Genomic DNA, 27,601 nt, shown 5'->3' with positions numbered 1-27,601 from the left:
GCTCCATCCTCCTAGTCTTATCTAGTCTATTGTAATACCAGGACATAGATTAAGGCACAAAAAAAGCAGTAATTCCCTAAGCTGTTTTCAAAATAGAGCTTACACTAAACCTGAATGGTTCCTGAAAGTTTATTTTTAAGCAAAAGGAATAATTTCCTCTGATCATTTCAAACAAAAGGATATTTAATTTGTCTTAGGGTTTCAGACTTTCATTTGTATTCTGACAGGATCCTTCACAGTGCCCGTATCTAGCGGCCAGGACCATCTACTCAATATTTTAAAAGGCAAAAAAATTTCTGTCCTGCTAGATGATGTTGTTGCAGATATGATCTATTCTATGCAGTTATCTGAAATTTCTGTATATTCCTATGTATTTTCAGAGAACACATGTTAACAGACTACATCTTTCACAACAGCAGAGCATTAAATTTTAATGATTAAACATACTTCTAACAAGGTCCTAAATCAAATTCCGAAGTGTTTACTTTTTCAGTATTTAAAATAACGTGTCATTTTGAAAAAGAAGTTTCTTCAGTTCTTAGGCATGGATACTCATATGGAATCATCTTTTAACAAATAAAGTCAAAATCTGCATAGAAAATCTACAGTCTAGTGGTTTGTGCACTGGGCTTATGCACACACTCAAACCAATATAATGTGAGATGCTGAGTGACATACTCAGGCTTTTTTAAAACCCTTTAGAATAGGATAGATGTTTTCAAATGCTTCATAGATCTCAGAACGTTCTTTGGCACCTATAAAGAAATCCAAGTTTATATAATCTTTAATATAAAGACAATACCCAAATTTTAAGACTAAAATTTCATTGTCATCTCCAAGTACTTTTAATAGGAAGACATCTCTTTAGGTTTACTTGAGAAGTGATATTTTGGTAAATACAAAAGAATTTGGTGGTGACAGCCATATTCCCACAAACACATACCCTAGAGCAGTTTTCTAGTTCTTCACTACGTGGGTGTATCAGAAAGTTCATCTTTTGCCTCACAGGGCACAGTATGAACTATGGAATGTTCTCTCTCAGCATGCCATGAACACGACCACAGAACATGACCTTCATCAGCACCTGTGGACACTTAGCTACCAGCAAAAGGGACTTCCTTTGATCCACTCAGGTCTAGTTAACATCTTGATTCCCTAATATTGACTCACAGAGTGAGACAAACGGCAGCAAAAGTTTTACATTTCATTGTACGAGAAGAGATTATTAGAGGAGGGAAACTGTACCACTGTCACTCCTTAGAGACTTAAGTTTCAAGGGATCTTTCATTAGAACTGCTCTGGGGATTAAAGTGGATACAAACATGCATTAGACATGGTCCCTACTCTTGAGAGGTGATCAGTCAGATGTTGTTCATCTCTCCCCACCACCCACCACCACTATTACTTCCACCTTCCAAGCTATGCAGGCACATTGTACTGAGTGGGGGCTGTACTGGGTTATGGACTGATAGTACTGATGTTTATATGGAGCTCCCAGCTAATCAGGAAACTATTATCAGATACCACTGGCAGGAGATTAAGGAAAAGAATATAAAAACGGTTAGCATGAAGAGAAATGGAAAATAGCTTAAGTTGATAAAGACTCTTCCTTGAGAGCCATAAAGCTAAGGCTCAGTAAGAGAGAAATAACTTGTGAGAAGGGGTTATCTGGTTTAATTACAAGACTAATAGGAGGGGGCACCTGGGTGGCTCAGTCAGTTAAGCGTCTGCCTTCTGCTCAGGTCATGATCTCCAGGTCCTGGGAGAAGTACTGCTTAGTGGGGAGTCTGCTTCTCCCTCTCCCTCTGCCCAACCCCCCCCCAGTACTCTCTCTCTCTCTCAAATAATAAATAAAACCTTAAAAAAAAAAAAAGACTAATGAGAGGAAATCACCAAAAGGAGAATCACCAGGTTTGAGAATCAGGTAGAAATCAGGATTCAGAATCAAGGATGCGCAATAATAATTTTAAAAATGGAAAATAGCAAAGTATTGGCAAAGATATGGAGAAATTGGAACTCTCATACATTGTGGTTGGAAGGTAAAATGATTCAGCCACCGTGGAAAACTAGTTTGGCAGTTGCTCAAAAATGTTAAGAATTACCATATGACCCAGCAACTCTACTCCTGGGTATATACCCCCAAATTGAAAACAGGTACTCAATGTGAATGCAGACACGTATTCATCACAGCACTATTCACAGTAGCCAAAAAGTGGAAATAACCCAAGTGTTCATCAACAGATGAATGGATAAACACATTGTGATATTCACATACAATGGAATATTACTTAGCAACAAAAGGAATGAGGTTGTTACTGCTACAGTATGGATGAACCTCAAAAACATTATGCTAAGTGAAAAAAGCCAGACACAAAAGGTCACATATTGTATGATTCCATTTATATGAAATATCCAGAATAGGTAATTCCACAGAGACAGAATGCAGATTGGAGGTTGCCAAGGGCTAAGGGGAGGAAGGAATGGAGAGAAACTGCTTAATGATACGGGATTTTATTTTGGAGTAATCGAAATGTTTTGGCACTAGATATAGGTGGTGGTTGCAGAAACTGTGAGTGTACGGTCACTAAATTATTCACTTTAAAATGGTTAGGTTTATATTATGTGAATTTCACCTCAAGTTTTTAAAAAATATCAAAGAATCAGTTAAGTCCTTATAAGCTTAAATTTCTCTAAGAGGCAAGGGCAAAAAGTTACTTATTCATTGCCAAGGAGTTTACTATGTGTGAGTCTCCACCCTCAGAGATGTGGGGTGGGGAAAAGGATGAGGAGGAGGGTGAGTTACTGACATGGGTAACAGAAACTCTGTACCTTTGGGGTAGGAAAAACCCCGTAAGCCCCAGATTTTTGTTACAGCATGAACATTTTAGTTTCTCAAGTGATCGTTTTGTAGAAACCAAACAGTGAGTTGGGGAAGCAGTAAGTAAAACACCATTACAAAAAAATCCTGCCTCTGATTTGATGGACCTTTTCTGCTTTTGGGTACATTTGAATGTGACAGCTTTCTTATTAGGAGACAGTGAAGTAGAGTAGACTTAACAGGCACATACCCACCCATTCAACCTCCATCCCCACTCACCGAAACCAAGGTTCCTTTTATATTTAATTGAGAAACAGAGGGTCTAGGCCCAGCATTCCAGGTAACTATGTACTTCGGTTTTTCATAAGACTTTAAAAAATCATACCTAAAAGGATTTTGAATCCCCAAAGAGTTTAGCATTCTGGCATCTGCTGGAGAACAGAAAACACCCATCACCCAGGAGGAAACAGACACTGAGAGTGATCATTATTTTATATCACCGAAAAACACCTGTAGACACAAAAGGGCTTTGTGGGAATTAACTAATCCAATTCCCTTCATTTCCTTCGTGGGAAAACAAGGCCCAAGAAGTTGAAGTTCCCCTGAACCGTGAATGGCAGCTGTGGGTGAAGCCCTCACGTATCCAGTATTCCCTTCTAAACGTCATCAAATAAATATGGCCAGAATTTGTAACTGGGTATTACAATGAGGGGATTTGGTCCCTTTAGTCAAATATTTCCTCACCAAAAATAAGTATCACCACTTTATGGGAAACTAAACTGGTCCTGTAGTCCTATTAATCTATAATCAAACATCCCAATTTGAACCGTCAGGCTCCCGGTAGAGGCCTCTTGCTTTTAAGAAAACCTGACCAGTCTTTCCCTTTAGGTAACCATGAGCACCACTTTGGGGGATAAACACCATTCCTAGCCAGGGTGACTGAGGTGAAAATTCTGTGGCTGATGCCATGAAGAAAGGACTGGCTTTGAAATCACTCTGTATGGGCTTGAAGACCAGCTCTACTATTAACTAGGTTTGAAAAATCACAGTCGAACTGTTTAACTTCTGAGTTTCCATTTCCTTACCTGTAAAATAAGGACAATAGCCTTCTCAGAGGGCTGCCTAGGGGCTATGTGAGTGAATGTTTGTAAAAAGTCCTTTGTAAACCATCACATCTTTACTGTCCTAGAAGAATGCGCTTCAAGCTAGGGATGTTGAGACGGCGGCCCAAGCACACCTGGTTTACCATCCGGTTCTGTAAGAGCCAGTCTCACACAGTCCGTGTCCTTCCCCAGGGCTGATTCCTGGTGGGGGCGAGGGGCAACTGTATTAGATTGGCTTTTCCATCCTCAGCACCTAAAACGGGGTGGGTACCTGATAGGCACCCGAAGTTGATGAAATATCTGCCGTCTGTCAGTAAGGTTTATAGGCTCATCCCTACCCCTGAGCCAGCCCAAACACCAATTTCCAATTACACGTGGATTTTCCAATTCTGTTTATACGCCAAGTCATAAGTACACATCTTGTTTTCCCAAGTGATACCATATGTGTATGCACACAAGAGAAAAATCTTACAAATTGCAAAAAACAGCATTAAACCCTTCAAAGTATACATTTTACAGTACATACTCACTTGCCATTATGGGGGATTCCCGGTCATGACTGACAGGGATATTATCTCTCTGGCCTACTCACTAACAAGTCTTGCCATTTTTTTTTTTTTTTAAAGATTTTATTCATTTATTTTAGACAGCGAGAACGAGCAGGGGAGAGGGGCAGAGAGAGAAGTAGGCTCCCGGCTGAGCAGGGAACCCGATGTGGGACTCGATCCCGGGACCCTGGGATCATGACCTGAGCCGAAGGCAGACACTTAACCGACTGAGCCACCCAGGCGCCCCAAGTCTTGCCATTTTTATGCTGCCCTCTGACCTAACATTTCCAAGAACTGCTGATGTCTAGCTGATGGAGAGTTACCCTACGTAAAAAGGACCCAGCTTCTTAAGAAGTCCATTATGCTGGAGGGAAAGAAAGAAATGTGAAGCATTTTAGACATTAGACTATAGCCTCTTTAAACATCTTATTTCCATCATCAGGGCAAGGCATCACAGCAAGACTCCAGTCTTTCAACGCTAGGGGGAAAATGAGTGGGCTTCCACCAAGGGAATAACAGCTAACATTTATATCACATTTACCGTCCACCAGGTACTGTTCTTCTGCCTCCTCACATTTAGCAGGTAGTTTCTACAGCCACCTGCTTTTTACATGTGTGGAAATCAAGGTGGATAACTTAAATCCACCCAAGATCATAGAGCCGAGAAATGGTCAAGCCTGGATTCAAACTGGATAGTTGGTTTCCAGAACCCAGCCTCTCAGCCACCACACCTGCTGCCTCTCACCTCTGTCCTTCAGCTGACAAGGAGGATAAGCGAGAAGGTGCCCCCAAAGACTGCACAGGCATTTGCACAGGCATCTAAAGAGCTGGGGGACAGGGTGAGTCTGTGGGGGTAGGAGGCTCTGCAGACAGGCGGCTCCAGTTCCCACCTGTGCTTAACTTCTCCACTGTCCCCATTTTACAGCTGAGAAAACGGAGATGTTCAGGACAACCTCATAGAGTTAACTGGAACCTACACAAAAGCTCTTATCACAGTGCCTGGCACAGACATGCCCAACATATGTTCACTTTATGGTGTCTGATCTTAGAAATGAAAGCCGACATAGTTGCTGTTCATTGTATAGTATTCCAGCAGATCCTAGCTATATTAGTTTTACTGTGGCTTGAGAAAAAAAAATCCTAGGTCCTAAGTATCATACCATCATTTCCCAGCATGGGCTTGGGAAAACAGTGTAAGGCTTGGCTCAGGTCCCGTTGCTTTTTGCTGTCAGGGACCACGACACAGTAGGATGGCAGGGCTTCTTTGCCATCAGCTCACTTAACTATAAATAGAACATTCAGATGTAGCCTTGGACGCGGTGGCCACAGCCTTGGCACCTCGGGGGAGTAAGACAATTTTACACAGATAAATTATTTTCAGAGGCCCTGAAATGGCATGTGATACAGTGGTTGAGAATTGCACTTACAGCAGGTGTGCCGGTGTTCTACAGTTCCTACCCAGGGAAAGGCCGGGGTCCATTATTTAAATAGAGTGAAATGCAAATGCACTTGTAATTTCAGTACTCTAACATTTTCTAGGCAAAGGTTATTTACCCTTGTGAGACCTTCCAAAACACCTCTGCAGAGTCTTGCCATGTGTGTCTCTAGGAGTCCCCTGGACACTCCATGTGACCATCCTCAGCTAAAGTCCTAGAAGCAAGGCTAAAAGGAGGCCTCCTTGGTCCCCTTCCTCAGGTTTACACCCAAAATTGGGTCCTTGAGTTTTTAAACCCTTTGCAGGTGAAAAGAGTCTAGACGGGCAAGGATAGAGAATAAGGAACGTAGGTCTTGACGTTTGGGGCAACAGTAACCTAAACCATGTATTCTAGGTGAAGTACTTTAAGACAATACAGCACAAGCAGGGAAAGATCCCAATAGATAATTACTCATATTTCAGTATTAAGACATTGGTTGGCTTTTACTTCATACTGTAAGCAGAAATTTGGACTTCAGTTAATACAACTCATTCCCCGGTTCACAGAAGTGATGATCTACATCTTGCGAGAATGAAGAAATTTAGCTTTGTTTGTTCTACATGCTGAATGCATAACAAATTTTATTTGTTGTGTATAAGTGTATTGCATGGTCTTTGGTATTGCGTGTAGACAGTTCTTTACTTCTGTCACTTGAAACTTGTAGCAAATGTGTACATGCCAGTTGTTTTCTTTTTCCTTTTAATTGGGGTGAGAAAGCTGGTTTGAATTAAGGATATTTAAAGGGACTTGTTTTTGTGTATCTATAATAGAAACTTAGCCTGTACTTGTCAATTGGCACTTTTAATAAGACTGATTAATAATGATACGTAGCAAGTATATGAACGTGTCCTTCCAAGGTCTTCAAAAGTTTGTTCCCTTAAGTAGGGCATGTGTTTTCTCCAGTATTTATAACTATTAACTTACTTGGCACACATTTCCCCCCTCTCCTTCAGGACATATACAAGTAAACTTTAAGTCAGTCTTAATTATTCTAGACTCTACATTGGCAGCATCTGAGAAAGTATAGCTTTTTGTATTCAAAAGGTTCTTGAATTCCAAATGGGCTTTCCCCACTTTGAAGACACATTAGTTCTTTGTTACAATAAAACAAACTATGAAACTTTACTGGGAGTTCTAAAAGAAGACTTAAGAACAGAAATTCCATGTTTTTGGATGCTGAGTGATAACTTTATATATAAATATAAAGGTCAAATGGAGTCATCCCAAATTAATAATAAGGAGAGTAATAGGTCGTGGTGGGCTGGCTGGCTGGCTATCTGAGAGTGGGGCATAATCAGTTTGGCTCCTAAGATACAAATTTGGCATTCATCTTGCTACAGAATAGTAAAATGTGTAAAAAGTCAGACAAAATTAGACAAAAATAGCAAACTTCAGTAAGATGGTGTGGAAAAGAGTCTCAACCATTTACCTCAAGAATTTTAAAAACCCTTCTTTATGTAAAAATAAACCAACTGGAAAAAGCCATAAGTATAACAGAGTAATTACTTTTAATATTATGGTGAACTCATACAAATCCTTAGGGGGGGAAATAATAAAAAGTAAACAGAAAGGATTAAGTTATGTACACACTATCTACAAAAGATGAAATGCTATTTCTTGAATAGGTTTAAAAAAGTCATCAATTTCTATTTCTGATTACCAGTGAGGTAAAGTAGTGAGATCATTTTCACTTAGAAAGTTAAAGTTTTCTTTCATGCCATCTTTGTTTTGGATGCTACTGAGGGTTTGTAAAAGATACTTAAGTACATTGCTGGTAGGAACATGTAATTGGAGAGAACTATATTGTGTATCCCTTTAAAAAACAACTTGGTAATTTGTACTCAGAACCTTAAGAATAGTCATATCCTTAAAGTTCCATTTCTGAGCATCCACACTAATAATTCTCCACACATAAAAATAGCCAAATGTCTGTGCCCTTATAAAGCAGTGAACAAAGAAGGAACATTTAAATGCTTGACAATGGAAAAATAAATTTGATATGATAATGTGTTAGAACAGAAGTCCTGTTTTTGTAGAGCCTGTGAGCAAAAAATGGTTTTAAATTCAATCGTTTAAATGGTTGGGGGCAAAAAAAAAAAAAATCAAAGAAGAATATTACATGACACATGCAAATTATATGGATTATATTAAATTTACATTTCAGCGTACTTTCCTTTCTGTAATGTCTATAGCTACTCTCGCACCGACTGTGGCAAAGTTCCATTGTTGCAACAGAGACCCTATGGCCACAAAGCCTAAAATACTTAGTATTTGGCCCTTTACAGAGAAAAGGTTTGATGACCCCTCTGTTAGAACACTGTGCAGCTGTTAAAAGTGTTCTTGAGGAGTTTGTGACAATGAGCGAAGCTACATGCTATAATGGTTAATAAAAATGCAGGATGTAAAGATAAATATACATATCAAAATAACATAAAAACATGAAAAAAATTGTATTGTTTTGGGTATTGAGACCAATGAGTGAGGTTATAATCCTTCCTACTTTTCTTTTTTTTCCAGGTGTTCTACAATATCAAGACTTACTTTATAATGGTGAACAAAGCTATTTGAAAAGAAAAGCAAAGCAACACATAGCTATTGAAGCCTATGAAAGTCAGAAAATAATCTTAGAACTTACCTGTCAACACAACTTTTCCAGATACGAAGATAAGCAACACAATTCGTGGTTTTACCATTCTGTAAATAAGGCCAGGAAACAGTTCAGGTTCATAACTGTTCAGATATAAAAGGAAAAAAGTTAAAAATAGTACTATTCAACTACTTTCCCATAACATTCAAGACCCAGCGTATTAAAGCTATTCTACCAAAACCTTTTGACCATCTTAATAAAAATAGTCTGGAGTGCCCTAAGCAATTTCTTGTGTCTGTCAAGAACACAATTCATCTTTGGTCATGACATTTATTCAAGTGCAGGTCATGCTAAGCTATTAAAAATTAAGGTAACTTAGGGCATCAAATTTAATGTATTAAGATCTTGCTGGTTAAAAAAAAAGTCTATCAATAAAAATACATAAACATGTTTTCTAAATTTTCTAAATTTCCAAGTTTCCCAATACGAGCACATTTTGTACACATTTATAAACTGCTAAGGAGAACAATTTTAGAACCTAAGAAGTTTTCCAGACCACCATCATTTGTCTCTGGACAGGTGCTGTAAAGAAAACTAAACTATCCCAACTCTTAAAAATTTAGGATTTGTAGGGCGCCTGGCTGGCTCAATTGGAAGGGCATGGGATTCTTGATCTCAGGGTCATGAGTTCAAGCCCCATGTTGTGTATAGCGATTACAAAAAAAAAAAAACAACAAAAAACAAAAAACAAAAACAAAAACAAATTTAGGACTTGGTCCTATAAATAGTAACTCACTCATATTTACTACTAATGTAGAAGGAGGAGGATAGGGCTAAGAACTGTTTCAGGCTCCAGCATAGAGAAGTAGAGAGACTCCTAGAAAGGCTTAAGGAGACTTCAAAAAAGAAGTCAAGAGTTAAAAGGAAGCTAACAAAATTAAAGCAATGCTAAGAACAGATATAAGAAAAAGAAGAAATCTGAGAAATGGAACACAATATATGTTAATCTTTGCATTTAATGGGTGAATCAGGACCACACAGAAGAACGCCCTCCATTCCATTCCGCAATGAGTTAAGACCCATACAACAGCAGATGTGAAATCTCTTACTGGTACCAGGATGATGTGTTACAGTGGAGAGGCTACCCTTCTGAAGTATATGGAGGTTGCTCTGGGTAGACTGGTCTTCCTGGAAGGTCACTCTTACTGCAGAAAGCCTGTCAAGATTTAACCTACTTGGGGCACCTGGGTGGCTCAGTTGGTTAAGCAACTGCCTTCGGCTCAGGTCATGATCCTGGAGTCCCGGGATCGAGTCCCACATTGGGCTCCCTGCTCAGCAGGGAGTCTGCTTCTCCCTCTGACCCTCCCCCCCTCACGCTCTCTATCTCATTCTCGCTCTCAAATAAATAAAATCTTAAAAAAAAAAAAAAAAAGACCACCTACTTAGCACTTCTCAACACTGGGGAGTCAATGATACTAGCTGGAGCCCTGCAAAATTTGTATGGGAGCTGAGGTTTGAACCAAGAAAGTGAAAGCTAGAGACACAGAAGGAATGTTTCCATTTGATCTTCCAACAGAATCTTAGCATTTTAAAGGGAAAAGAGGGGGTGCCTGGGTGGCTCAGTTGGTTGAGCGTCCGACTCTTGGTTTCAGCTCAGATCATGATCTCGCAGTTGCGAGATCAAGCCCCACATTAGGCTCTGCACTCAGCAGAGAGTCTGCTTGGGATTTTCTCTCTCCCCTCTCCCTCTGTCTCTCCCCCTGCTCATGTTCACTCTCCTCTCTCTCTCTCTAAAATAAGTAAATAAATCTTAAAAAAAAAAGGGGGGGGGAAGAGAAAACAAAATCTTTGGTATGTAAGTGGTGGCAAACTGCAACTGGCTTTCAGACCCATAGTTTTAAGATACCAGCATAATAAACTTCCAAGGAGATATTTACTTTACTTATTCTCTGCCTCATTTCAAAGAAGGTTGAGGCGGGGTGGGGGGGGGGGGTTGGGGGGAAGTTATTTTGGTTAGAGATGGAGAATTGCCTGAGTTCAAGAATAACAAACATTTGCCAATCTCTTGGCCAACCCAACTTCAACTCACCCTTCGACTCCTGGCTTAAATGTCACTTCCCATAAGAACTTTGACCTCCACACTCCCCTCCCCCACCCTGTTACATTAAATATCCTGCTTAATGGTACCATAGCATTCAAAGGGGTGTCCACCTTCATAGTTACCATATTATCTTTAGCTTTTTTGTCTTCCCTTTTAGACAGTGAGCTCCATGAGGGTAAGGGACCACGGCTGTATTTTTTTTTTTCCTTTTCCCTTTTTGAGAAAGAGCATGCACCAGTAGGGGTTGGAGGGTGGGGATGGGAGTTGGGAGGGGGAGAGAGGGAATCCCAAGCAGACTCCATGCTCAGCATGGAGCCCATTATAGGGCTCAACCTCACAACCCTGAGATCATGACCTGAGCCAAAATTAAGGGTCGGATGCTCAACCGACTGAGTCATCCAGGCGTCCTGGACGCTGGCTGCACTGACTGGCAGGATCTCTGTAGCATCTGCAACACGGTAACCCTAGATAGGACTCATTTAAGAAATATTTATTATCGGGAGCCTGGGTGGCTCAGTCGTTAAGCGTCTGCCTTCAGCTCAGGTCATGATCCCAGGGTCCTGGGATCGAGCCCCGCATCGGGCTCCCTGCTCGGCGGGAAGCCTGCTTCTCCCTCTCCCACTCCCGCTGCTTGTGTTCCTGCTCTATCTCTCTCTCTGTCAAATAAATAAAATAAAATCTTTTAAAAAAAAGAAATATTTATTATCAGGAGATCTTTGATTTAGAAACAAAGAAGGGAGAACAATGCTCAGGGGAAACTGGAAATAATTACAGCATAGAAATATTGACATCCCCCCAATGACAAGGGGGATACTTGTGGTATCAGATGCTAATACACAAACTTGTAGAACCAGGGGAATTAAAGGAACTTGAGGTTTTAACATAGGCAAACTTTTTTTTTTTTTTTTAAAGATTTTATTTATTTGAGAGAGAGAGCACAAGCATGAGCAGGGTAGAGGGGCAGAGGAAGAGGGAGAAGCAGACACACTGCTGAGCAGGGAGCCCAATATGGGGCTCGATCCCAGGACCCTGAGATCATGACCTGAGCTGAAGACAGACACTTAACTGGCTGAGCCACCCAGGCGCCCCTTAGCATAGGCGAAATTGACCTAATAATTACAACTGATGTGTGCCATGGTTCCCCATAGGGCTGCAGACACTTAAGGAAAGGCCTCACTTTTTTTTTTTAAAGATTTTATTTATTTATTTAGTCAGAGGGAAAGAGAGAGCACAAGCAAGGAGGAAGGGCAGAGGCAGAGGGAGAAGCAGGCTCCCCGCTGAGCAAGGAGCCAGATGTGGGACTCAATCCCAGGACCCTGGGATCATGACCTGAGCTGAAGGCAGATGCTTAACCCACTGAGCCACCCAGGTGCCCCTGTGGCTAAATTTTTTTTTTTTTAAAGATGGAGGAGATAATAAAACTGCTTCAGAACAAAAACAGAACAGCTATGGACCCACTCCAAGAGGCTAAAGTCAGTGCATATGATGAAGTCTCATCTTGCCCGGCCATTCTCTTTCAGTAGGTGGGAGTAGGGAGAAGAGGCACTCCTGCTCTAGACTTAAATCTGAACTACAAAGATGACAATCTTGGTGAAAAAGAAATGACAAGAAACTTGGGAGGAATAGCATACATCATTTTAGAGCCCTTAACGGCCAGAAAGTGGAGTGCTAAATCTGATACAGACAGGCAAAATTCAGGCGGAGATTTTTCATACATTCAGGAAAAGTTGGTTCAGAGAGAGACAGACCAGAGGCCCATGGTTGAGAATCTGGAAGAAAAAACAGCTCCTGTGTTGAGAGACTCTTAACAAGAAAGGTTTTACTATGAATTTACAACCCATCCCAAGACTGAAGAAAGAAAAAGATCTCTAAAAAGGCAATATTTCTTGCATGGGGAGCTTTGCAGTGAGCTCACTGGGCACATCACAGGCACCCAATAAGCATATGTTGGGGGGAAAAAAAACAACTAATGTAGAGGAAAAAATACAATCAAGGGGAAAATAAACACTGCCTGAAGAATATCATCAAAGCCAAATCTCAGCATGAACTTGGATTTTTGAAAAGCTAGGAAAAAACAAAGCAATTTTTAACAGCTGTTCAGACCGTGTCTCAAAAAGGCGGCCAGTGAGTGTTAGATAAAGCACAGCTACAGGATATCTCTATTCACTCTTTCAAGAGGAATGACCACTCCAAGTCAAAGAGGGGGAAAAGGAGAGCGAAAGGACAGAAGTTCAAGTTAGAGGAAGAGAATTTAAGAGCATCTGTGATTCTAAGCAGCTCAATGGCCTTGGACAGCTATATATGCCCCAGGGTGGTGGGCTCCAGGGCTGACCCATCCCCCTCCATCACTGCTGAGGGCCTGACAGGCTGGGAGAAGCACCAAAGCAGCTGAGGGAAGAGGATGCTGAGCCTTTGCTGATGAGATGGAAGTTACACATGAAGAAGCAACCTACAGATGCTCCCTGAGGAGCAGGACTCCACTAAAGAAGAAACTGCAGTGGGGGCTAGCGTGACACAAACACACAAAACCCCCTTGGAACCAATAGGAAAAACACTAGATAGCATTGCCTTCACAGAATGTGCTAGGCCACTCTTTCTTCATCCTCTCCCTCGCCCTCTCTCCCCTGCCAGCCGTCAGCCCCTTCCGACCTGCCTAACCCATCTCATACCCCTTCCCTTCTAGGGTCTTCACCCCCCCACAAGGCAGGTGTGCCTGTTTCAGAAATCTGCACGGTAGTGAGTCTCCAGCCTCTGGTGAGAAGGACTGACATCACCTGTGAGCTTGTTAGAACTACAAATTCAAGCAACATCTGTGACGATGCAGCCCTGGTAGCAAAGTGTTTTTTAAAGAAAAGCGGTCCAGGTGAGTACTGTACAGTTTAATTTTGAGGACCGCTGTTTCAGAAGATCGGACACAGAGTAACCAAGGAAGGACTTAAGCACAGCATCTTAATCCTTTCACCTACAGTCTTTAAAAAGAAAAACACCACTTTCTCCAAAAGGTACACTATATAAGGAGTCCATAACACTACTTCAATATCTTGGTAAACTCAAAGTTATAGAAAGGTCATACCTACTGAACTGCTGATGGGTTAGCACCAAACCTTCCAGCCTGATGGCAAATCTCACATCACAGCTTCCAACCATGTTCTGAATTTTAAAATCGAGGAATCTGGCTGGGAACCCCAGCTTCTGCACCACACGAGCATACTTCCTTGCTGCAAGTCGAGACTGCTCTTCACTAGGGAGGGACAAATGTGTTTAAAGAGATCTTAATCGCTGTGTCCTCTATACTGCTTAGGCTGTATGCACATACTTCCCTGATTGTACTTTTAGCATTTGTACCAGGTTTCTCTCTCAAAGTATATTACAAACCTGTAGATGTTGAGGACAAGGACCACCCTCCCCTGCTTGTGTCCCTAGCACCTAGTAGAATGTATGGTACAATGGTCAAAACCAAACCATAAACACGTTCTCATCTTAATTTGTCATCTTTCACATATAGGGTATTTTTCTCTCTTGTTTCAAATGGTATTAGATAAAATTAACTATTCCACTGGTTCTCAAAGTGTGTCCTCAGATCTGCAGGAGCATCATCACCTGAGAACTTGTTAGAAATGCAAAGGTCCCAGCCTCAGACACTCTGGGGTTAGGGCTCAACAGTCTGTATTTTTAACAAGCCCTCCAGATTGTGATGCTCAGTAAAGTCTGAGAACTATCCATCTGGTCTAAAAGTGTGTGCTCTTAGATGGGAACAGCAGCAGCAAAAATAAAGACACATGCATTTAAAAAAAAAAAAAAATCAGGGGCGCCTGGGTGGCTCAGTCATTAAGCGTCTGTCTTCGGCTCAGGTCATGATCCCGGGGGTCCTGAGATCAAGCCCCACATTGGGCTCCCTGCTCAGCAGGAAGCCTGCTTCTCCCTCTCCCACTCCCCCTGCTTGTGTTCCCTCTCTCGCTGTGTCACTGTCAAATAAATAAAATTTTTAAAAAAATAAATAAAAATTTAAAAAAAAAATCAACACGAGGAAGTAAGAGGTAGGCCAATCAGGTGGCAAAGACAGGATACTAGGACTTGGATCTTCAGGTGACAAATTACACTTAAAAAAACCCAAAAAACAAAACAAAAAAAGCATGAAACACCTCAAAACCTAACCAGTTTTGCTCAGGCCTTCTCACAGAATGGTCACTCAACTCACACCCAACATGAGAAAGAAAGACATTCATTCAACTTTGTGGCCATACTCTTCTAAGTGTTTGTCTTGCTCCAACCCTAAATCCAGGTCACAGAACGTGAAGTCCTGCAATGCGAGGCTGTATTTGGCAAAACAAACAATGAGTAGCAGGGGTTGCCAAACAGGAGCAAAACCTGGTGGGTGAACCATGTGAACTCCACCCTCTCTTTTGGGTTGCCCCATCTTTACGTTGAAAATCAGAAACACCTGAAAGAAAAGCCAGATTGAACTTTTTGTTTGCCTGGACTAAAGGAAGCATTCCATTCTCTTTCCTACCTAGATCCTTCACCACACAGCCCCTCTTATGTGTATTAATTCCTTCACATATTTCACTCCACTCCACGTTGCTTCTCCTCACCCTGAGAGGTCCCTACCAAGACCATGTCCCCAAGTTTGCAGTGAAATAAACAGTTTCTAGTTGGAAAAACTACATTTTGCTAATTGGCTCATTACATTGCCCATTGTGTTCATGTTTATAAGGTCAAATTTTAAGTTTGGGTAGCCCTGTAGTTTCGTGGGATAGTAGCTGTGAATAGGACCATAGAAATTCCCATTCAAACAACTTGTGGTTAAAGTCTACATGCATGTTCTTGTACAAACATTAGGAAATAGAGTAAGAACCTTGAAATGTCACCACCAGTGGTGATAACCACGGAATACATTTGACCCTTTTGTATTTTTCCTGTGCAAACACAGGTATCCTTCACTAGCAAACTCTGGTTATTAACAACTAAAAGGAATAGGTTTGGATCAATTTTTGGAGATAATTCTGATAGCTCTTAGACAAACCAAAATTTCACAAATCTCTATTCAAGATTTAAGAACCAAATAGATTTGGGTAACGAGTATCTCTTATTATCTGAACTCAGTATCCAAACTTTCACCATCAGATTTTGGGAACCAGGTAAATTCAGATAGGGAAAGATACTCATGAATATGTCTGTAATATAGCATATTTTAAAGTGAAAGTTGGATAATAAACTTATAATTTAGTTGCCTGTTCCCCTACAATGCAATGTGACTATCCTTCCAACTTGATATATGTGTATATGTTTTAATAGCTAAATATAATTTTATTTTATGACCTAATGAAAACTTTATTACTAGGTATTTGTCTCCATTTTTTTAATTTTTATTTTCCCCTCCATTTTACACAATGATGAAATGAACATCCTTGCAGATACCTTGCAGAGTTGTCCAATAAGGACTTAAAAATGGTAGATCTCTAGGTCCAAGGATACACAGATCTACAGAAGAGAAAGCCCAGAAACTTACCCAGACACATGTAAAGAATTTAATATGTAAAAACAGGTGGGGGAAAATGGATTAAGAATGGATTTGTCACATAGATGCAAAAATCCTCAACAAAATATTAGCAAACCACATATGCCAATACAGTAAGCAGATCATTCACCAGGATCAAGTGGAATTCATTCTGGGGATGCAAGAAGGATTCAATATTCACAAATCAATCAAAATGATACACCTCATCAACAGAACAAAGGATAAAAATCATTTGATCATCTTAACAGATGCTAAAAAGCATTTGACAAAATTCAACATCCATTCATGATAAAAACTCAAAAATGTGGGTTTAGAGGGAACTTATCTCAGCCTAATAAAAGCCATATATGAAAAACCCACAGCTAACATCATACTCAATGGTGAAAAACTGAGAGCTTTTCCTCTAAAATCAGGAACAAGACAAGGATGTCCACTGTCACCACTTTTATTCAACATAATCCTGGAAGTCCTAAACACAGCAATCAGACAAGAAATAAGAGGTATTCATACTGGTAAAGAAGTTAAACTGTCATTATGTGCAGATGACATGATACTGTACATAGACAATCCTAAAGACTCCACCAAACAACTACTAGAAGTAATCAATGGATTCAGTGAAGTTGCAGGATGCAAAATTAATACCCAGAAATTGGTAGCAGATCTATACACTAATAAGAAAAAGTAGAAGGAGAAATTAAGAAAACAATTCCACTTATAATTGCACCAAAAAGAATAAAATACCTAGGAGCAAACTTAATCCAAAAAGAGGCAAAAGACCTGTACTCTGAAAACTGTAGAACAGTGAAGATAACACAAATGAAAAAAAATATTCCATGCTCATGAATTGAAAGAATATTGTTAAACTGTTCATATTACCCAAAGCAGTCTATAGATTCAATGCAATCCCTATCAGAATACCAACAGTGTTTTTCACAAAACTAGACTACTACTAAAATTTGTATGGAACCACAAAAGACCCCAAATAGCCAACGCAATCTTGAGAAAGAAGAACAAAGCTGGAGATACCACAACACCAGATTTCAAAATACACTACAAAACTGCAGTAATCAAAACACACAGGCACAAAAACGGACATATGGATTAACGGAGAGTCCAGAAATAAACCCATAATTATATGGCCAATTAATCTACAACAAAGGAGACAAGAATATACAACAGGGGAAAGACAATTTCTTCAATAAATGATGCTGGGAAAATTGGACATCTACATGTAAAAAAATGAAACCAGACCACTTTAAAACACCATACAAAAAAATAAACTAAAAATGGATTAAAGACCTAAATTCAAGACCCGAAACCATAAAAATCCTAGAAGAGAGTACAGGCAGTAATTTCTCTGATATCGACCACAGCACCATTTTTCTAGATATGTATCCAAAGGCAAGGGAAACAAAAGCAAAAATAAACCATTGGGACTACATCAAAATAAAAAGCTTTTGCACAATAAGGAAACCACCCACACACCAAAAAGCAACCTACTGAATAAGAGAAGATATCTGCAAATGACATATCAGTTAAGGGGTTAATATCCAAAATATATAAAGAACTTATACAACTCAACACCAAAAAAAAATCCGTTTAAAAAATGGGCAGAGGACCTGAACAGACATTTTTCCAAAGACATACAAATGACCAACAGACACATGAAAAGATGCTCAACATCACTCATCATCAGGGAAATATAAATCAAAACCACAATGAAATATCATCTTATACCTGTTAGAATGGCTAAAATTAAAAAGACAAGAAATAACAACTGTTGGTAAGGATATGGAGAAAAGCAACCCTCATACACTATTGGTGGGAATGTAAATTGTTACAGCCACTGTGGAAAACAGTATAGAGGGTCCTTTAAAAATTAAAAATAGGGCGCCTGGGTGGCTCAGTCGCCTTCGGCTCAGGTCATGATCCCGGAGTCCCAGGATCAAGGCCCGCATTGGGCTCCCTGCTCAGCGGGGAGTCTGCCTCTTCCTCTGACCCTCCCCCGTCTCGTGCTCGCTTGCTCTCTCTCACTCTCTCTCAAATAAAATATTCCTATAAAAAAATTAAAAATAGAAATACCATATGATCCAATAATTCCACTATTGGGTATTTACTCAAAACAAAAACACTAGTTTGAAAAGATAAATGCACCCCATGTTTACTGCAGCATTATTTACACTAGCCAAGATACGGAAGCAACCTAAGCGTCCATTGATAGAGAATAAGGAAAATGTGGTTTATATACACAATATGTTGTGCAGCTATAAGAAAGGAGGAGATTGTCCAATTTGAGACACCATGGATGGACCTAGACGGTACTATGCTAAGTGAAGTAAGTCAGACTGAGAAAGACAAATACCATAGGATTTCACTCACGTATGGAATCTTAAAAAAAATGCAGAAGCAGACCTATAAATATGGAGAACAAACTCATGGTTGCCAGAGGGGAGTGGGGCTGGGGTTTGGGCAAAATGAGTGGAGTGGGAGATACAGGCTTTCAGTTTTGGAATGAAGAAGTCAGAGGAATAAAAGGCACAAGAACATAGTCAATGCCACTGTAATAGCTTTGTATGAGGACAGATGGTAGCTACACTCCTGGGGAATATAGCACAGCGCACAAACCTGTTGAGTCACATGAAACTAATGTAACATTGTGTGCCGACTATACTAAAAAACCACATATGGATTCTTCAATAAATGTATCAGGTCACTTACTGGCCATTTGAAAAGAAAAACTTATCTTCTAGTGAAATAAAATTCTAGGCCAGCTCTGCTCAATATGGTAACCACTAGCCACATATAGCTATTTCTTTTTTAAATTCTATTTATTTATTTGAGAGAAAGGTAGATTGAGAGAGAGAGAGAACAAGAGCAGTTTGGGGAGGAGCAGAGGGAGGGAGAAGCAGACTCCATGCTGAGCAGGGAGCCCAACACAGGGCTCCGCCCAGGCACCCCCAAGTGTAGCTATTTATATTTAAATAAAAATTAAATAAAAAATTAAGTTCCAGGGCGCCTGGGTGGCTCAGTCAGTCAAGCGCCTGCCTTCGGCTCAGGTCATGATCCCGGGGTCCTGGGATTGAGCCCTGCATTGGGCTCCCCGCTCAGTGGGGAGCCTGCTTCTCCCTTGCTCTCTCTGCTGCTCCCCCTGCTTGTGCCCTTTCCCTTGCTCTCAAATAAAATCTTTAAAAAATAAAAAATAATTAAGTTCCTCTGTGTATTACCTATACTTCAACTGTTCAACAGCTCCATGTAACTAGTGGCTACCACGCTGGAGAGCACACATGGAAAACATCTCCATCACCTAGAGAAAGCTCACACTGAATCAAAACATCAACCTCTTTTCCTCAATACAAAGCAGGACCTGAAAAAGGCCAGAAAAATATACAGAGGTCAATATTTATATAATGTTGTACATGGGGAATGCCTTCCTAAGCATGAAGCCAAACATCAAAACCCTAAAGAAAAATAGGACTATACACACACAAAAATGTTAATTGTATTAAAAAAAATCATAAAACACAATAAACAGTAATTTGGGAAATAACATATATAGGACAAAACGGTGAAAATACTTACAAACAAAAAGTTGTTTACAAAAGACCAATAATTCCATAGACTATTGGGCAAAAGACACAGTAGGCAGTTTACATGCTTATGAAAAGTTCATCTCACTAGCAAATCAAAGAAATGTAATTAACACTTTTTTTTTTTTTTTGCCAAACCATTTGGCAAATATAAAAAAGAATATTAACACCCAGTGTTCCTTGGAGGAAAGGAATCTTGGTATATCTGTAGAGTGAAGACAAATTCATACAGCCTTCCAGGAGGACAATTTACTACGCATCTTCTAACACATAAGCAATGAGCAGCTCTCCCCCTACAGTTGGATGGTGAAAGGATCTATAGCAGCACAGGGCTTCCTCTGCAGGAGATCCAGGGAAAGGGAGCCTTTTAAGAGTTGCCTCCTGAGCTAATGCTCAAGATAATGGTAAAAACTACCTAATTTACCTCCTTTAAAAAGTTCTCTCCGTTTATCTGCAATAAGGAAAATATACAATAACTACTTCCCCAGGCTTATAACAGGCTTTATCACTATGGTAGCTTTTAAGTGCACCTTAAGATCAAGCTCTAACAGCCCACCTAAGTCCCCTCAGTTTATTGGGGGACTGCAAAGTGGACGGGAGTCAGTATTGCACAACTGAATGTTTTTAACCCCAAATTTGGCATTTCATGAACTTAACTCTTCGGCAAAGTATTTTGCTCCTCCGAGGTGTTTTGGAACATAAATACTATCCTTCCTTGTTTTATATACTGAATTATTTGTCTGACAAGGGTGGAGAGTGGTTCCACATACCTTTTGGCTCCCGTGCAGACCATTTTCCCAGAGCTAAATATGAGGGCTGTTGTTCTGGGCTCTCGGATCCTCATTATGACAGCAGCAAACCTCTATACACAAAAGTCAAAAGGACAATTAGCCTCTGCTAGGCTTTAACACTATTCCAGTTGAAAAGCTGAGCTGGACGTAAAAAGAGTCTTGAATAAACGGAGATTGGATGGGAAAGCGAAAAAAATGTCTCCCCGCGCTAAGGTAAACAAAAACAATGATTCTAAAATGTACTTAGAAAAAAACAGGTAAGGATAAGAATAAAGCTAAATTTTGAGTGCCTGTCCTATTTCAAGCCTAATACTAAGAGCTTTACAAGTTTTGTCTCCTTTATCCTCAGGATAGAGCTTAACTGAGTCCATGATCATCACCATTTAGTGCACAGGGAAACGAAGTGGTTATTTAACTTTCCACTTTACACAGGCAATGGTAAAGTTGAGATTTAAAGCCACGACTAGTCAGATGCTGTGCTTTTTACTTTGAAATACTTCCTTTTTCTTTCAAAGACTATTGGGTGGTGGTGGGGGGGGGGGGAGTACAAAATATGTTATAGGCTTGCCAAGACTCCAGAATGTACTAAAAAAAATTGCCAAACTATAGAACAGAATTTATATATTGATAGGCATGCTGAAGATGAAGGACAAATTGATTTTCAGTTCTCAGTGTGGTTCCCTGCACAATAGCATGGGCAGGCCCTCCGGGAGATGCTGACACAAGGGGTACCAGGGAGGACTGGCCTGCCACACTGACATATCACCAAAGACCTGCTGCTCCTTCTGGTCCTACACAGGCACCCCTTTCTGTGCTCATCTTCCCCTGGTAAGCTGCGAAGGAAACCAGGGTGAGTATTCTGCAAGACTGCAGCTTCCATGGGTTTGGAAGGGTTCCACAGGATCAAGATGGGACTGGCAGTTTCAGATTTGAAATGTTGACAGATAGTGAAAGAACCCTGAGTCAGCACTGCACAGAGCTGATTGAATCTTGTGAATGTTTTCCAAGCGTTTAAGATAATACTCTAGGGGTGCCTGGGTGGCTCAGTTGGTTAAGCGACTGCCTTCGGCTCAGGTCATGATCCTGGAGTCCCAGGATCGAGTCCCACGTCGGGCTCCCTGCTCAGCGGGGAGTCTGCCTCTCTCTCTGACCCTCTTCCCTCTTGTGCTGTCTCTCATTCTCTCTCTCAAATAAATAAAATCTTTAAAAAAAAAAAAAAAGAATACTCTAACCCAGTATTCATTTTATTGAATTCTGAAGGGAGCTTAAGTGCCAAGCCAGAATTTCTCTGGCTCTCAAGTCCAACTTTGGATAGATCCTATACACAAAAATAAAATGGAGAGCAGAGGATGATGGACAATCAAATATGCTTAAATGTGCCTATTTAATAGTGTGCGCAGGGGCGCCTGGGTGGCTCAGTTGGTTAAGCGACTGCCTTCGGCTCAGGTCATGATCCTGGAGTCCCTGGATCGAGTCCCGCATCGGGCTCCCTGCTCGGCAGGGAGTCTGCTTCTCCCTCGGACCCTCCCCCCTCTTATGTGCTCTCTCTCTCTTTCTCTCTCTCTCAAATAAATAAATAAAATCTTAAAAAAAAAATAGTGTGCACAGTCATGGCTGTGGCCCTAAGAATCCTAGCTTATCATCGTGTTTCTGTGCTCATCATAGCCAGCTACATGAAATGGAAAAAGGAAATATTTGGCTAATATTCGAGTACATTTAAATTCAGAGGTCAGCAAGAACACTCCCACAACAGCCAAAACAACTTAATCCATAAATAGCAGATGCTCACAAGGTCCTCTGCATTTCTACAAATACAGCCTTTTTCATCTAAGGCCATAAACCCTCCACCCCCCAAGATAGTGAACTTTTCCCTCGTAGGGACAAGGTCTTACTCATCTTTGCATTCATAGGTACAGAGACCAGCCAATTACTAAATGTTGACTGAACGAACAAATCTACTTCCTCGGTTAATAGGCCATTAAAATTGGATGCCTAGTCTTGGCAGGACACAAGAAAGAGTAGATTTTATTAGACTTTGAGAGAAAAGAAATCCCTAAATCTTACATCATTAAGTAGAAGCTTGAACTTCACACTTTAAACTATTTACCTTTCTCAAGCAAGAGAAATTGTAAATGGAAAAATTTAGGTGGGACAACATTTAGAAAACACTATTTCCAGAACTATGATGGCGTTTTAAGAAGGTTAGCATCTCCATAGGCTGAAAGTGGTCATACTGAAAAATCTTTTTGAATGACAAGGGAAAAATCCTAACTTTTAGGAACTGCTCAATCACTGCTTTATTCATCACAGAGAATGAGGTTATTTTTCAGAACTTCAAAGCAGACAATGAGGCAAATAACCTCTTGAGTTGCCAAAAGGTTTGCACTAACCATTTTTTTTTTTTTCTGTTTTAAAAACAAAAACAAAGGAGTGAGTCAATAACATGATCATATGAAGTAAATCTAAGTAGAAGCTAATTGTTGCAAGGAATACTAAGAAATCTCACCTTTGGGTTATATTCTGCATTTTTTGCATGCAAAGCTATTTTCTTCAGATCCAATTTACAGGCCAGGTTTACAGTGGAAACTATATTCCTGAAAAAATAAGTCAACTTAGAAAAGTACATCAGGCATAAAAAGTAAAAAAGAATTAAAATGTATTAACTTCCTCGTTTTATAGATTGTATATTAGCAACTTCCTAGGAGGAGAATTATTCTCAATGTGAAATACACAGTAACGTGACAAACCCTAGTAAAATGTAAAAGATTGCAAAGTGAAGTACAAAAATATCTTCTAAAATGTCATGGCTAGCTGACTAAAAGCAAGTTTGAAATCTTTTTCAAAACCATGCCTCAAAATAGAAAGCATAATTCCAAATCAATTGCAAACGGAATTTCATTTTACGTCTTTATATTCTCTGTGTTTATCCAACCCCAACCACAATTCTCAGCAATTACCGTACTTTAGTATAAACAATACAATCCTTCAAGAACGTATATACTAACTCTTAAGCTTCTCTTAGGAGATCAAGAACTAGTACTTTATTTTACAGATAACCAAACTGTCTAAAGCCACAATACATTAAGACCAGATAAATAATTAAACCTGAAGTTCTCTTCCTTACACTATTATTCTGAAATTAGTTGTCATTATATTCGGGAACATAAAATGTGTACCCAGGAGCATCATCTGTTAAAAACACACACATACACACACAAACAACTTACTGTAGTTGAGGCACAATTCCAGAACATTCTGAAACAGGGGTCATTGGTGTCATGGGAGTTATGGACACCAGAGGCATGGAGTTTGGTGTCTCAAGAGAGGGCTGGACTGAGTCAGCATCACCAGGGTACAGATGTGAATGGGAATTCGACAAACTGCTGTTGCTTATTAAGCCCAGACCAATGTCCTGCTCTCTGGGTAATGACAACCTACTTTGCTGACTTTGAGTTTTATAATTGTCTTCAATTTCATGCTTGCTTCTAATGATACTCTGGTCTTTATTTTCTTGGGTAAGTTCATCTGGCAGGAAGCTAAGATCCACAGATGAGAAATGGCCAGATGTTTCTTTGACTTCTTCAAGATGTGAATTAAACACAGTCTCTGGATGGGATGAATTAGGCATGTACACATCATCAGGTACAACTGGACTGAGCAGCGGTGACCTGGGCGGAGCGAGGTCATCCTAGGCCATTCCCAAAACAAAAGGCAAGAAACAGAACAGCAAGTCACACCAAAGGGAAACCACTATAGCTAACAGGCAGTGCGTTCAAGAGGCCCAGTAGCCCAAGACAGCTTACATTCACGCCTTGCCTCTTTCCACAAAGTACCACTAAGGTTAGATTTCAGAGTTGCAGCACACGTAATAGAAACAGGGAAGTAGATCTTAAAATGCAAACAAAGCATCTTTCAAAAGAATGTTTTTCCTACATTAGATCCGTTGTAAGTTGCCACTCTAAGTCTAGTTTTGTAATAAAGGCAACTGAGCAACCATACTCTAAATTGTGTGTACTTTGGGTCCTCTTCCTGCTACCTTTCTGTGCTGCCGTAATGGTGCCCATGAATGCCCTGGCAGGTGCTCTCAGGAGCACTAACAATGCTGAAAAGAGAAACAAATGCCAGGTTCTTATTAGGCCATGCTCCAAAGCCATTGTCTGGTTTCCGTGATGACGAAGCATGGTTACACTGGCAAATTTGAAATCGTTGATGATCACAGATTGTGAAACTCACAGGCAGGTTAGGCAAGTGTGGAGTGATCAGCTCCAGATTTGACGTACAACTCAAAGATGTAGAAAAATGGCAGAGTAATCTGTTCCTGTCCTGCTAGTTTAGTTTCATCGTATGGACAACCTCAGCTGACATCATGGACCATGAAAAAGCAAGACAAAAACACACAGGAGGGAAAATCCTGGGATTCTTTTTCTAGGGATGTAACACATATATGCAAATAAAATGCCTCAATGGACAAAATAAAAAATTTTTAAAAATAGTGTGTACTTTGAATAGATTTACTGTATTCCTTGATTACTAACTTTAGTTAAATATTTTTTAGAGTCTTTTTTTTTTTTTTAAGATTTTATTTGAGAGAGAGAGAGCACACACAAGCAGGGGGAACAGCAGGCAGAGGGAGAAGTAGACTCCCCGCTGAGCAGGGAGCCCGATGTGGGACTCGATCCCAGGACTCTGGGATCATGACCTGAGCTGAAGGCAGACACTTAACCGACTGAGCCACCCAGGCATCCCAAATTAATTTTGAGTGGGTTATTTTTCCATCTGTTTTTCCACCCTTTTTTTTTTTTTTTTACGATTTTATTTATCTGAAAGAGGGAGAGAGGGAGGGAGGGAGAGAGAGAGAGAGAACAAAACAGCGGGGTGCTCAGAGGGAGAGGGAGAAGCAGGCTCTACCACTGAGCAGGGAGCCGGACCCGGGGCTTGATCCCAGGACCCCGAGATCATGACCTCAGCTGAAGGCAGACACTTAACCAACTGAGCCACCCAGGCACCCCTGTTTCTTAGAGTCTTAAATTCATAGTTTATAAAGAGACAAGTGAAGGAAGCTTAAGATAGAGTCTTGAATGCTAATCAATACTCCACTGAAGACCCAAGGTTATTCCTTCTAGTCAAAGGAGATATGAACAAATATTCTAGTTTGGTGAATTTACAAGAGGAAAACAGTTATTGAAATTTAAATGGCAAGAATAGTTTAAATCAATGTATTATACTTTCAGTCTGGGGAAGGCTGCTCAACCTCCATTACCATCAACTGAGGGAATGAGGTGTGCAACTGAGGAAAGCAGCTCATGTAAAATTCACGAGCTTTTCTATGGAAAAAAATCGATTACCTTGATACATATGTTACCACCTGTTTGGCCCAAGCTGTAGACCTAGATTCTAGATTTTGAGCACTGCTTGCAGGATAACCTCATCCCTAAGAAGATCTGACTTCGGACAACTGAACATTCGTGAACGCCTCGTGCTGGATCTTCATGACAAAGCTACCTCTAGCTAACATAAAATGTCTGGCTAGATTATACTGAATTGTTCTGTTACTCCAAATCCAGCAGATGGCAGGGGTGACTAATTGTTCAAAGAAAACACTTCTTTAGAAGAATGCAGTTATTCTCCTGAAATAAGATTCTGGACTGTGTTTCATTTTGAATTATGTAATTCTCCCCCACTTACCCCCACCCCACAGATCTGCTTTAAGAAAAGTGAGGTGGGGAAAACGGCCAGGATTCTCTCATTGGCCTCTCCTGTACTAGCTGGAAAGGATCTCATCAGCCAGTTTACACTAAAGCACTCCTATCTGCAACAATCCGTGTCTCCCCTCCTTTTTCCCGTCCTGGCATTTTCGCAGGGAGGAAGCACTCACCCAAGGAAACCCAACTTCCACTAGCAATCTAAGGCAATGGCAGCAAGATACGAAAGGGGGATGTTTTATGGCAAGGGAAGTTTGACAGCCTTTCTGGTGGACCGTAGGAACACACCGCACAGGATGTACTTACAGCATATTCACCACATCTTTGGCCTTATATCTGCAGAAAATTTTTGCTAAGCTGTTTTTGCCAGAACCATCAACTCATCTTTCCCGCGTGGGCTTTCATTTGCTATGTTAAACGCAATGAAGGCCTCACTCTTTCTACTTCGGCGCTAATCGTCGTCTTTTTTAAAATCCCCCATACAGAAAGTTGCACTTTTCTTTTTGAGGACTCCTTGCTCTCGCTCTTCTACAATACTTGACTCTAAAGATTTTTTAAATTGAGAAACAAACAAAAAACCAAGAACCACGAACTGAAAGCCACAGGTGTCTCCAATTCAAGTTTTGCGACGCCCCCCCCCCCCCCCCCCCCCCCCCGTCCCTAGAGACTATTTTTTGAGGCCTGTTCTTGGCATCGAAGGCTGCCACCCCTTCAAAGTGCAATACCAACGCTGCGCGGGGTAGTCCGCCTACGTTTCCCTTAGCAAAGCGGGGACACTTGGGAACCAGAGGTCCCTACAGGAGACACAGAAGCGAACGCTCCGTGTCCGCGTCTTTCTAACCGGGACGGGACCATCTAACCATGGCTCTGGAGTCACACTACACCAGGTTCCGCTTCTGGCTGGCAACCGTGGCGTGTTATTTCCCCTCTCGAAGCTTCTATTTTTCAACTTAAAGACGAGGACCATCAAGCCCACCTCTGCCGGTCGCTAGGAGTTCTGTACGGGCTACGGAAGGCAAAGCCCTCCGCGCTCAGGGCTGCGCGCGCTCAGCAACCGGGCGGGGACGCGCTTTGGCCCCCGGACAGCGGCGGCGGCTTCCGGGCTCACCTGGGCGACGCACTGGTCCAGGTAGAGCTCCAGGTACGTCTGCTCCTCCTCCATGGGTGGAGGCCTCACCGTTAGAAGGGCTGAGAAGGGGGAAGCGCCCGGGCAGGTCGAGCTACGGCGGAGCCCGACTGAGCGCACGTGGCGCACAAGCCATTTATCCGCCCGCGGGCGCACGCGGCTAGGCGGGGCCGGGGGGGGGGGGTCGGGGCCCGGAGCCTGCGGGGGGGGCGAGGTGGGGCAGGGATAGGGGTCGCGCGGGTCCC

At 41.1% G+C, this 27,601-nt stretch overlaps 1 protein-coding gene across 1 annotated transcript; it reads right to left on the bottom strand.

The window, feature by feature from the left end:
* Nucleotides 1-678: 678 nt before the first annotated feature.
* TBPL2 (TATA-box binding protein like 2) lies at nucleotides 679-27,392 on the bottom strand. The gene is made up of 7 exons (XM_034992451.1): nucleotides 27,339-27,392; nucleotides 23,756-24,216; nucleotides 23,035-23,122; nucleotides 20,508-20,599; nucleotides 13,706-13,873; nucleotides 8,580-8,674; nucleotides 679-755 (listed from the first exon to the last, which is right to left on the bottom strand). The coding sequence occupies exons 1-7, from the start codon at nucleotides 27,390-27,392 to the stop codon at nucleotides 679-681; spliced, it is 1,035 nt and encodes a 344-aa protein (XP_034848342.1).
* Between the last annotated feature and the right edge of the window lie 209 nt (nucleotides 27,393-27,601).

This window comes from Mirounga leonina, unplaced genomic scaffold, assembly GCF_011800145.1.
Source record: "Mirounga leonina isolate KUSES-001 unplaced genomic scaffold, KU_Mleo_1.0 Mir_82, whole genome shotgun sequence".
Taxonomy (NCBI): domain Eukaryota; kingdom Metazoa; phylum Chordata; class Mammalia; order Carnivora; family Phocidae; genus Mirounga; species Mirounga leonina.
This window is presented reverse-complemented; position numbering and strand designations above follow the sequence as displayed.

Coding starts and splice junctions, on each gene's coding strand:
- TBPL2 (XM_034992451.1), bottom strand. CDS start 27,392: ATGGAGGAGGAGCAGACGTACCTGGAGCTCTACCTGGACCAGTGCGTC. Junction 23,123..23,755: donor GGAATTGTGCCTCAACTACA/GTAAGTTGTTTG, acceptor TTATTTTTTCAG/GAATATAGTTTCCACTGTAA. Junction 756..8,579: donor TGGAAAAGTTGTGTTGACAG/GTAAGTTCTAAG, acceptor ATTTCTTTATAG/GTGCCAAAGAACGTTCTGAG.